Genomic DNA, 13,230 nt, shown 5'->3' on the forward strand with positions numbered 1-13,230 from the left:
TGCAGTGTCTCTCCACTCTTTGAGAGCACAGTGCCTGAAGGAGCCGTGCAGGCAGGACATCCCCTACAGCCATAGACTGGGTAAGTTAATGGTGACTATATGCTGCAGGTAGTAGGTGTGCCTCCCCCATGCCTTGCAGCCTGAATTTCACAGGGCCTCTACAGAGAGGGAACAGTGCTGTGAAGGTGTCACTGCCAGGCTGTTCCCCATCTCCTGCTCACCAGGATCTCAGCCTCTTTATTTGTGGAGATGAGAAAAGTGCCTAGAGCTGAAGCTGCAGCAGGGCAGGCTGGTGGAGTTACAGCCCCCAAACTGGAATAAAGCATTCCTTCTCTTAAAACAGGTGCAAACATTGTCTGGTGTAAAGGAACTTGTTTACTAAATAGCCTTGTCACGCCAGGACCCTGATGAAAATGAGCTGTGTCTTTCATGAAGCTACCCCAGTGAGTCAGCATTTGGCTCAGTCTATCATCCCACTCAACTAGCACCTGTATGGATTTTCCTGGATAAGCACTTTTTGTGGGGAGGGGGGAAATTGCTTTCTCTCAAAAACGCTTTTCTGTCAGAAAGCCATCAGACTGTCATCTTCCTTACCTGAGCCTAGTCTTCTCTGAGAGTAACAGGATGACAAAGTTCACTTCTCACTGGTTCCAGAATAGTGTGCAACAGTTTCACCCTAATGAAGGGGAAAAGGGTTGCGTTTCAGGGCAGAGCATTTCCATGGATGTGCGTACTGCTCTGATCTGGGAAGAGGCAGGCAAAGCACAATTGGATCCATTAGGCTGAGCCCTGATTAGTGATTTTTATATTCTATTAGTGTCTTTTATCACAGTAATGAGGATTTTAATACCTCATAAATTCTGAAAAGCCTGTGGTCCTTTTTGCTGAAGGTGTGAGTGTGGGGGAGGGTGATATTATCTAATAGGATTAGACAATAGAGATGATCACTGATGCGCAACTATCATCCTCCCATGGGCACTGAAATGACTGATTTATTTTATCATGGTGGGCCAAATTCTGCCCTCACTTTCATTAATATAAATCTAGACTAAATCCACTGACACCAGTGGAGTTATTTGGATTTACAGTGATACAACCGAGCACAGGATTTGGCCCATTCTGAGGAAATTACAGTATAGTCAGAAGTCAGTGGAGTTATTTCAAATGTTCACCAGTGGAACAGAGAGCAGAATTTGGCCCATTCAGTCTGGGAGCGCAATGTCGTAAAATCTCATTCCATGGGCAAGTTAGTGATAGGTAAGGGAGGTGCCATTTGATTTGTAAAAATCTACAGAATTTCATTGGTGTCACTCTCTGTGGGATAGCAGGGGGGACTCGCTGCCCCCATCAGCTGCCACCTGCACGTCCTCCATTGGTGGAAATTTTGATAATATAGTGTCATTGGAAATGGGTCGAATTGGGTGTAATTCAAAAGCCCTTTCTCCCACAAATACAATGGTACCAAACATGACACACCTAGAAAAATTATGTAAATTATTTCCATCAAGAATCATACCACTGAGTTTATAGATAAGGTTACTTATAAAAAAAAAAAAACTTAATCCCACATCACTTTAAGGTTCTGGTATTATTATTTTTATGCCCACCTGTGGGCCATGAAGGCCAAGAGTTATGCTGGAAACTTAAGAAATAATTTAAGCATCTAGTTCTATTTATTTAATAAACTTGGCAACATTTCTGGTCGGAGACAGCAATGAGTCGCTCAGAGTGATTAATTGTTACTTGGTAAGCACTGACAAGGTGTTTGATTCTGCATGGAATATTGAAAGACACAGTCCCTGCCTTGAGGAGGCTACAGTCTGATGCCCCAATCCTACATTAAGATCCACATGGCAGATTGTTATGCCTGTGCAGAGTTATCATTGAAGTCAATGAGTCTTTGCGGGGGGTGCAAGACTCCTTGGATCAGACTGCAGTATTGGAACCATAAAGACAGGCAAAGCACACATTGAGAGACTGAGAGGTTGGGATATCGTATAAGTTTAAATTTTGTAATATGCTGAGTTAAATAAAAGAGCTGGGGCTCTGAGCTATACTAAACCCTCTGCAGCAGTAAACTTTCCTTAAAGGGGAATTTCGGTTCAGCCAGGAGTGGCAGGCAGCCTGCCCTCTGAGGAAGCCATGTGGCAAGGGATGCTCATGCCCTCTGCAGATATCACAGGCAGTTCTTGGGACACTCACAGATGTAGAAGATTGAAGCCTCTGGAAGTTCCATGGTAAAAAAAAATTCAAACCCTACTTCCCCAATTAAAAGATTCCAAGGAGACCTAAGAAGCAGAAACTTGCAGAGTTTCCTGCCCCCATTTGAGAAATCTCAATGTACAGTAATAGAATGTGTCCCTAAAGCAGGAGTTTGTCTGGAGTGTCTCCGGAGATCTGATCCAGCCAACAAACTCCCATTCATCTTCCCTGACCATACGTCATGGTGATATACTCCTTAGCATTATTCCGTATTAGTCCAGGAGATGTACCTTTTGTGAGTTGTACTTTTGATTTTTTTTTAATTAAGAAAGCTGAACTTTTGGCTAATAGTGGATTTTCCCAAGCCAAGTAAAGCAGCTTAAAAAAAAAAAAAAAGCCAAAGCTTTGGCAAACACATTCAGGTCAACTCCCTTGCACTAGATCATTTGGGTGGCTTTAGCAAGGCCGGTCTCAAAGAATGCTCAGAACGGATGACAATATATTATATAATATTGGAAGAATTCCAGACTACAGTATTATGAGGACCAGTTGTAATTCCTGCAGGATAAAGAATTATTAAAAAATAAAATGCTTTAATCCTCCATGAATTTGGCTAACATTTAATCTAGCTACTAAACATGATATTTCCTTTCTCCAGCAGTCTCAATTTGATTTTAATACTATTAATTAGGGCTGCAGTATTGGGCAGGAGACAGAAAGCACTATCAATTCAATTCACATTACTGTCTGAAAGCTACAGCCTGTATGTTTGGTTCATATTCAAAGAAGGATAAAAACCCTCAATGAGAATCTATCCTTGCAGATTAATTCTCCATCACACAACACGTTATAATTTAATCACAGTGAGACTACTTTGCACTTATACAGCACCTTTTATCAGATCATCTCAAATTGCAAAACAAACATTAATTAAGATAGGGTGTCCTTAACAATCTTAGGGCAGAATCCTTCACTGGGGGGAGGGGAGGGATTTATATGGTGGTGGTGAGTTCTTTTAAGTGCTTCCCTCTCCCCACCACCCCACACCAGTCTTTCCCAGATCCAGCTTCCAGCAGCTACTCTTCAAGTAATTTCTGATCTCAGCCAGGCCCTTGGAGAGCTGGGATAAGGAGCTGTCACAAACTGATGTAAAGGTGACGTACAGCTGGGTGTTGTCTGTATATTGCACAGTTTGGGGCCCATACTGGATATTTGACCACAGAGACTCACAAGTATTTATGGGGGTTAGATGTGACTAGAGAACTAAATGCTAAATCTCAGTATTTAGGCTTTTGTGTTACCATCTCTGGAGGTGAAAACTCACAGAAGACAGACAGCACAGTGTTTACAATCACAGGCATTGCTTACAATAGACTACTGTCTGTTATAAACAGTGACTGAGTCAATAAGGAATTGACTTAAGTTAAACCAATATAAAGCACTCAAACTGAAATTAAAGTGTCCCTCATCTGTAAAACGGTGAGAGTCTGAAGCCTGGAAGCTGTTTTTCCTACACTAATGCGACACAGAATGTTCTTATTGCAACCCGACCAAATAGCAGGCATACCTTATTGCACAGGGCCCTCAATTCAGGAAAACACCCCTATTCAGGACAGCAGTTAAATATGCACATGCATGAGTACTCTCCTGAGTAAGGATGGACAGTACACATGTGCTTAAGTGCTGTCCTGACTTGGGGCCTGCGTTGGACTTTCAACAGAGAAGTCCTTTGTTTAGTGAGCATTACAGCCACATATTTTCAAACTGAACATGAATGCATAAGATTATGCTAGAGTATTGCTCATTTTAGGCTTATAAGTTTCAGGATGAAAAGAAATCCATTTAAAAAATAATCTTGCCACATTTTAAAATTCCTGGGAATTTTTTTTGTTCCCCAGTATTATAGAAAGTTCTTGATTTTGTGGTCCTTTTGCCCAGCAACAGAATTCTCACTGGAGCCTGGAGCGGGCATTCTTTCCCTCTTTCCTTAAAACTAGAAGTCTTTCTAAAAGATATTGTCTAGCTCAAACAGAGGATATAGACTCAGTACAGAAATTAGTGAGTAAGAGTCTATGACCCGCATTACCTGGGAAGTCAGAGCAATAATAATAATGGTCCCTTCGAGCCTTAAAAATCGATGAATCTCATTCTGAGGCCATAAGCGTGAGGTCTCTGTTTTGCTCACGCTCTCTCAGCAGTGGTGGAGGGTGAAATACCCGATTAGCATTTTTCCAAAAGACACTGATTTTCTGCCCCAGAAAAGCCTCATAAACATTAAAATAGTGACCATTTTTAAGAAATTGTGCAGCTCTGGTCTAGAGTCTTTTAATCAGGAATCAGATCCTCCTTTTGAAAAGCAGTCTGTTCTTGGTAAAGGGAACAGACGTCAGAGCCTTCCCCACTTATAATTATAATGGGATTGACAGAAGCGTGGCAGAAAGTATTATTATTATTAACTATTATTAATCATTATTATATGTATTATAGTAGTGCCTCGAAGCCCAGAAGTAGATTGAGGGCCCCATTGTGCTGGGTGCTGTCCTGAAAATCTTACAATCTAAAAAGACATAACAGGAGTGGGAGAAAGGAAATATTATTATTATATTATTAAATATAAGTCAACAGTGTAACACGGTTGCAAAAAAAAGTAAACATCATTCTGGGATGTATTAGCAGGAGTGTTGTAAGCAAGAAGTAATTCTTCCATTCTACTCCATGTTGATTAGGTCTGAACTGAAGTATTGTGTCCAGTTCTGGGTGCCACATTTCAAGAAAGATGGGGACAAATTGCAGACAATCCAGAGAAGAGCAACAAAAATGATTAAAGGTCTAGAAAACGACCTATGAGGGAAGAGTGAAAAAATTGGGTTTCTTTAGTCTGGAGAAGAGAAGACTGAGAAGGGACATGATAATTCAAGTACATAAAAGATTGTTACAAGGAGGAGGGAGAAAAATTGATCTCCTTAACCTCTGAGGATAGGACAAGAAGCAATGGGCTTAAATTGCAGCGAGGACAGTTTAGGTTGGACATTAGAAAAAGCTTCCTAATTGTCAGGGTGGTTAAGCACTGAAATAAATTGCCTAAGGAGGTTGTGGAATTTCCATCATTGGAGATTTTTAAGAGCAGGTTAGACAAACACCTGTCAGGGATGGTCTAGATAATACTCAGTCCTGCCATGAGTGCAGGGGACTGGACTAGATGACCTCTCAAGGTCCCTTCTATGATTCTATGATTATTCCCATCTAGCAGATGGGGAACTGAACCAGAAAGAGTCTGAGTGAATTGCCGCAGGTAATACAAGAAGTCTGTGGCGGAGTCAAGAACTGAATCCAGATCTCCTGAATCCCACACCAAGTGTTCAGAATTGTGTCCTTAAATCTCTACTTTAAACTTGGTGCACTTGGTTCTCCACTGTTATGCCTTTTGTAGCTATTTACACCCATGCAGAGCGAGTAGGAAATGCTATGAGATCAGAGCGTTTTTTCTACGCTCTGGGCACTCACTTTGCACAGGTGATTACACAAGGGGAACACTGAGGACCCATAAGGGTAACTAAATAGCCCCTTGACAATGATTCTTTTATCTATTTCTTTCCAGGAACATGTTCCCAGCCAACCTTGTTGAGGCCACATTCAAACAGGTGAGTGTCTGCACTGATGCTACAGAGAAGCCATCTTCAGGTAATTCATGCAGTGACAATTTTTAAGCAAAATTTGAGATTTGGTACTGTATATTGGTTCATATAGGCTCAGTACTTACAGTGGCAGCTGATGCAAATCCCTTTGAAGTCAATGAGAGTTTTTCCACTGACTTCAGTGGCTTTGTGTTAGGCCCATAATTAGTAATCACTTTGCTATACAGGAGTGTAATCAGAATCATTCAGCTATTTTAATAATCACTTGTTTTTAGGTCAGAGGAGAAAGAAGCTGGAATAGTTACCTATTTTGCCAGTGAATGGGAATTGGAGTGGGAGTCAGGCATGGGTTTGTTTTGTTGCCAGTTATTTGGCAATGATTCCTTCATGTTTTTAATTTTTTTAAATACTTCCATACAGTATGTTGATGGGCACAATATAAATCAGACAGCGCTTGATCCTGAGAGATGCTGTACCTTCAATAGCTGTTGCAAGAGCCCTGCACTTCTCAGGTTCAGGCCTTAAATAACTAATATCCAACAAGCGCTGCCTATGATCTACGGACAGGCCTAGACTGAAATATCAATGTATGTAAATCACAATAATGGAGCTTGGAGCAGTCACAAGTGCCTTGGCGAAGTCCATGATTTAGGCTCCTATGTGATTTACGGTAACATTTTTTAAAGTGCCTATGTTCGTGAGTTGTGTCTTTAATTCAGAAAGTAGTGTTATACCATCCTATAAATCAGAGCTGCTCTTCCTGTTTTGATATTTAGTCATTTTGGTGAGAAAGAGTTTTAAATAGTTTGTTTTAGCCCTTTCCACCCATTTTGCTTGATTTCACCCCAATTTCCTAATTCTGTGGAACGTGGATTTTTGATTATCCTTAGTCCCCTGTGAAAATGATTTGAACTCTGCCCAATAAATTGGATGTAAAAATATGGAAGGTAGGGAGAGAGAGTGTGAGAATACACAAGATAATTCCTTATTTGCTCCTTAATTAGAGGCATTGGCCCAGACCCCAAGTTCTGGCTGAGGAGTGCTCACTGCACCTCAGGAAGTGGGGTGCACAGGCACCTCTAAGTCACCTTTACACCTCCCAGAACCAAGGGATGACAAGGCCCTCATCAGGAATCATCAGCGCATAGGGACCCCCCAGCTATGCCCCCTTTTCTTGAACACACCAGGGACCCGGAAGGGAAGTGGTGTAGGTGCCGTGATGGCAGCTCTGTGCTACCAGACAACAGACATTTGCTAAGATACTAATTTAACATTGGCTCTTAAGCCACAAACATATCAATCAGAAGACCTGTGCCATTTTCTAGGAGCTCTTTGAGAGGGCAGCAAACATGACTTCTGAAACTGAACACTGTTGTTGCTGATTCTGGCCCTCATTGAATGGCATTAAGGAAGGGCAGAGAACTTTACATAAGTAAATCATATGGCAATAGAATCACTTTTCCCACCACTGAAATGCAGTCATCTGGCAGGTGGAAGGTATTTAAGAACACACAGCAACATTACACAAAAGGAAGTGAAGAAGGATGCTGAATCCAGTTAAACCAATGTGGGAATTTATTTAGGCAGAACCTAATTACCCAAACTGGAGTTTGGGCAGGTCACCTTATTTAAAAGCTTTGAGCAGGTTAAGTAAGAGGAATGGTTGGGCTTAATGCCCTTTCAAATGGGATATATTGCATGGAATCCTTACCTTTGGTGGGACAAGGGAAAAGCCACTGATTAGCATTTGAGGGCGTTATTCCTAGTTACAGATGAGAAGAGTGAATATAGAGGAATGCCAAATGTAGCCCTAGCAGGGTCCAGAATGTCTGCTGCCTAAAGTTCTGCTTGGGGGAGTTCCAGATTTTTTTTTTTTTTTACAGAAAAAAAGGATCAGAGTTGTTTTTCCAGTAGCTTGGGAGGAGGGGAAGCGGTTTCTTCCACACATGCCCCTTCCTTCTTTAATAGACATTCTCCTTTCACAAGACACTTTGGAGCCCATTAAAGCAATCTGAGGACTCATGAACCCTTTAGTCCCTGATGACCCACCATAATATTCTGTGTTCTTTCAGTATCGCACCAAGAGCATTCCTATAATCAAATCCAACAAGGCAGCTTCTGAAAGCACCACTCGTCGGATCATAATATATGGGGTCCAGGATGAGAATGGATCCAATGTCCAGAATTTTGCCCTGGATATTACTCCCCCTCCAGAAGTGATTTACAAATCTGAGCCAGGCACCAGCGATGGCATGAACGTGCTGGGGATTGTGATATTCTCTGCCACCATGGGTATGTTTTAAACCGGTTGGAGCTGTCATGTTTGAATTGATCTGTGTATTGTTGTTTTGGGGGTTGGGTTTTTATTTCGGGGAATCAGGGGTGGGAGGAGAGTTCTTGTTTAGTATTCCTGATTATAATTATTTCCCACCTACCCGTCTCTAAACGTCAAGTCAGAAAAAGCATGTCCTAGTAATGTACTCCAATCCTTTAGGGATGAATCTTGTTCATAATCCTTGATGACATTTTCTTTTCATGCTCCTGATTGTTTCTATGCATGCTGCTTTCCCCACCCCCTTTCCTTTTAATTTCACTAAGCCTTTGCTTGGTTATTGTGTGCTTGCATTTGTAAGCTACTGAACTTTACTTAGGTGCCTTTTGCATATAGAGGGCAGTGAGGAACAACAGAAATGTCTACTGTATAGTTTTCACGTCTAACATTTGTACTTTGGGCTAAGTAGCCCTGTGGTTACAGCTACATACTGTTAAGCAGTGTACCATAGTGAACCTTACCCCAGCTCTGATAGGTCTGTACCTACGAGAGCTAGTAGTGCTCGGCATGAGTCACTCCCTCCTGAGTAAGACAGACAGACAGACAAGGCATTTAGTGCTTGGACTAAGAACAGAGGGAGGATAACAAGGGGACTCCTTCTGTTGCCTTGGAGTGCCACCACCTACCAGAATGAATTGACATTTGTCCCAGTGCTGCATACTACGGCTGTTCAGAACTTCACGGATAGAACTCAGACCCCACCTATTTTAAAAGCACATGCATCTACCACTTGAGACAAAGGAATATTAGCAGTATAGGGGCTGACACACAGCTGAGCAGTTCTGATTCTGTCCAGAAGGGGGCAGTGGTATTTCTAATCCACTATCCTGTCTCTAACCATGGCTGGAACCAGAAGCTTCAGAGGAAGGTGAAGAAACCTTTCAATAGGCAGTAACAGGATAATTGTGCACAGGGAAAGTTTCTTCTTAACTCCCTTTAGTTAGAGGTTGACTTATGCCTTGAAACATGAGGGTTTATATCCCTTCCCAGACTATTGGTTTTATCGTTAGTAAAATAAATCTGGATGTATTTGTTATCAATAAAAATGTCCAATTTTTAAAATTCTGTTAAATGCTTGCCTCGGTGATATCTTGAGGCATTGAGTTCCACAGGATAATTATGCATTGTGTGAAAAAATATTTCCTTTTATTAGTTTTAAATTTGCAGTTTTTTGCTTTCATTGAATGTCCCCTGGTACAGTTTTATTTGTACCATAGTTCAATGTTAGTAGTTATGTATTATCTAGGAGGCTTATCGTAATGGACTTTGAGAGCTCTTATCCATTTAGAATGTTCAGTTTTACCGGCCCGAAGAACTCAGTAGAACTCTTTATGTTATCTAACTGCAGTAGGTTTATCTATCTATCTATTTATTTATTTATTGAAATAGTTTCTAACTCTAATTTGAGTGAGAGGGAAGGGAATTTTATCCCTCCTTTAGATGTGCCCATCATCCTTCTGATAATTGTAAAGTGATGATTTTCACATAGAGATGCTGATAAAAAGAATCCCTTTATCTGTGTTTATGAAGCTGTGCTTGGAAGGGAATCTGTGAAGCAGATGTGGTTCCAAAAGCACCTTTGATTTTTCTTATTTTATGCATGGTTTGCATTAGCAAAAAGGGTCAAAATTCCAGTCTGTCAGTAGCACATTTTTCTCTCCCTTTTGTTTCCACAAGATGTGTAGTTCCACCTGCATCCTTGTTGGAAACTTGAGATCCCCTAATTTTCAACGATTTAATACTCAACCCTCAAAGCGCCATGTCACTGCCACCAACTGTCCAGCCAAGAATTACTAGACAGGAGTCTCTTCGCTTCTAGTGTTCATTAGATTAAAGGGGTTGCATATGCCATTGAGCCATACAAACCATTCCTCTACTCCCCAGAGCTGAGTATGCTACCTCAGTAGTGCTTCCAACTTCTGCTGACTCAGGGATCAAGAGGTCAGGAGCTGCACAGCCACTAGACCACTGGGCTAACCTATAACCCATGTTAGCTGTCAACAGTTTTTAGATATACACACTTACATCTTGCCATATGCCAGTTGATCAATTGGACCAAGGTAGAGGATGGTTGGTGGTTATGTCAAATTCTCCTGGCATAGTAACAGCACCAGAGGGAACTCAGCCGTGTATACCCATTTATTTCATGGTTGTAATTTTATACTTAAGAATCTGGAGACGAGCACATGTTGTGACACTCCTGAAGCCGGGGAAGGACGCAATGGAGCTGAAGAACTTCAGGCCTATATCACAACTATGTCATTTCTACAAACTGCATGAGCGTCTCATCCTAAACCACCTATCACCATTCATTGAAAAGCACGAGCAAGCTGGATTCCGCCAGGCAAGTCATGCACTGGTCAAGTGTTGAATATCATTCAGTACATCAAAGATGGCTTTGAAAAGGATATGGTAACTGGCACAGTGTTTGTCGACCTATCAGCAGCATATAATAATAATTAATAGAGATATCCCATTTCCTAGAACTGGAAGGGACCTTGAAAGGTCATTGAGTCCAGCCCCCTGCCTTCACTAGCAGGACCAAGTACTGATTTTGCCCCAGATCCTTAAGTGACCCCCTCAAGGATTGAACTCACAACCCTGGATTTAGCAGGCTAATGCTCAAACCACTGAGCTATCCCTCCCCCCACTATGACACAGTGAATCACTGAAGGCGCCTCACCAAAGTATACAACATGATGAAAGATCACCGCCTCATACCACTGATACAGCCTCTACCAGAGCACTGACGTTTTACATTGTACTGTGCGGGAAGGAGAAAAAATGGCGGCAACAGAAAAATGGCCTACCAAAAGGGAGTGTACTCTCGCCAATACATTTCAGCATCTACACGAATGATCAACCAATCCATCTCAGCACAAGTTTTATCTATTCTATCGACCCATGTATCACTGCCCAAGCCAAGGGTCTTGCCCAAATAGAAACTACACTAACATTGGCACTGTCTGGGCTCTCAGTCTGTTACCCCAAGAACCAATTCTATGCTAACCCAGCCAAAATGCAAGAGCGTCTCTTCCAACTTTGGAATCATGAGGCCGATAAACAATGTAACATCATCTGGAATGGGGCATCACTTGTCCACTGCTGGAATCCTATCTACCTTGGGGTGACACTAGATCTCACTCTCTCCTTCAAGGCGCACATGGAGAAGAAAAAAGGCAAAGTTAGCACCCAGAACAACATACTCAGGAAGCTTGCAAATTCAAAAGGGCGAACCAGCCCAGCAGTACTAAGAGCCACCGCACTTGCATTTTGCTATTCTACAGCCAAATATGCATGTCAGGTGTGGGAAAGATCAGCTCATGCAAAGAAGCTGGACCCTGTGCTTATTGACAGCTGCTGCTAAGTCTTTAAGGTGCCACCAGACTCCTTGTTGTTTTTGCTACATCACAGGATGTCTAAAACCAACAAGCGTGAACAGCCATTATGTGCTTATTGGAATTGCTCCACCAGATATCAGGAGAGCGGTCACAAGCAAACTGGAATGATTACAACAGGTGGAAAATACCAGACATCTTTTACACAGTCACACCATGGCAGTTAGCCACCTGAAATTGTGGGAAAGCTTCCTAGATGCAACAGAACTGCTTCAAAATTCACCAACGGCTATATGGCTGGAAATGTAGCGCACACCATTCAAAATACTCAGCGAGGAGATTAAAATGCACGTCAATGTTGCTGAACACATTTGCGCAAGTGTAGAGAAGGATAGGTTGACCTGACAAGTTTAAATTGCCTCTGAACAAGAGCTGGCAGGTCAACAGTCAATATGCGGCGGTGGGGTTATTCCAATGACCCAGACACGTGACTGCAGTGAAACATAAACCATGGAACAGCTGTTGGTCTGCCAGCGCCTGGAGGAACCATGCATTATAAAAGATCTTGCCAGAGCTTCCGGCCAGGCCATATTATGTGCCTATCACTTGAAAAACATATGACTGTGATGGAAGGACAGGAGAAGAATTATATATGTGCATTAAAGGTTCGTTTTTAGATTGTGTTAGTTTGGTGGCTGTGGAAACACAAGATTCTGCTACTTAAGACCACCTATCTGTTTTGCTTCTAGGAGCCGGACAAATTGCCCATAGGGCAACCCACTTAACAGGGTATTTCTTGACCTTTGTCACGAGCTCTACATCACCTTCTTCCCATCCTAAGGAAAAGTGAAGGGCAGGGATCAAATGGAGGGTATGTGGGTGGGGCTTGGAGGAAAGGGAAAACATCATTCCAAATATGTTGTGTATGGAAATATCATAATATACATCAAAGTAATTCATTTGGCACTGGGTGCTTCATAGCAGTTCTGCTCAGTCATTGGGCCTGATTCTCATTTATACCATTCTAGCAAAGTAAAGGGGCTTTAACGTGGGCATAAATTATAGTCACACCCGTTTTATGGCCCCCTTACACTGCCAGAGTGGCATAAAAAGAGGCTTTAGCATAACTGAGAATCCGGCCCATCCTCTCTTAGTAACAGAAACCTGCTTTTCCTTTTTCTGGAAGCAGGAGGCGGGTGGCTTAGCAATCTTAGCTCAGGAAGAAAGCCACATGCAGGACTCTTCTCAATTTCAAGGTTGTGTCTGGTTCTGGCCAACTCTGCCCCAAAATGGGCAATGGTGGCCAGAGAAAGGGTATGAAAAAGGCACTTAAAAACGCACTGATTCAGGGCCTTACCTAGGTAGCCTTCTAGGCCCCCAGCTGGGTGAGTGTGGCCTTGTTGGGGTGTGTGAGACGGATAAGAGGTGAGAGTCTAGCACAAACTTTGAAGAATTGGAAATCATCTTATAAATCACAGAGAGTAAAAACTTTGCTTGGAAATGACTATTTGGGCTTCTTACATAACAACTGCAGAAAGGGGCTTGTGCAAATGACAGTACAGTAAACTGGTGAGGTCTGACTGTTGAACATTTCTTGAAACCATCCCTTCGTGTATTTGGTTGAATAGTGAGGTCCTTTAAGACAGTGGCTCTCAACCTTTCCAGACTACTGTACCCCTTTCAGGAGTCTGATTTGTCTTGCGTAACCCAAGTTTCACCTCAC

At 42.2% G+C, this 13,230-nt stretch overlaps 1 protein-coding gene across 1 annotated transcript in view; it reads left to right on the top strand.

Moving 5' to 3' along the window:
* SLC1A7 (solute carrier family 1 member 7) overlaps positions 1–13,230 on the top strand; it is an 83,458-nt gene that overhangs the window by 43,622 nt on the left and 26,606 nt on the right. The window contains exons 4-5 of the mRNA XM_054036515.1: positions 5,801–5,843; positions 7,910–8,129. Of these exons, the coding sequence (XP_053892490.1) occupies positions 5,801–5,843; positions 7,910–8,129 (263 nt within the window). The remainder of the gene's footprint in view (positions 1–5,800; positions 5,844–7,909; positions 8,130–13,230) is intronic.

This window comes from Malaclemys terrapin, chromosome 8 (genome assembly GCF_027887155.1).
Source record: "Malaclemys terrapin pileata isolate rMalTer1 chromosome 8, rMalTer1.hap1, whole genome shotgun sequence".
Taxonomy (NCBI): domain Eukaryota; kingdom Metazoa; phylum Chordata; order Testudines; family Emydidae; genus Malaclemys; species Malaclemys terrapin.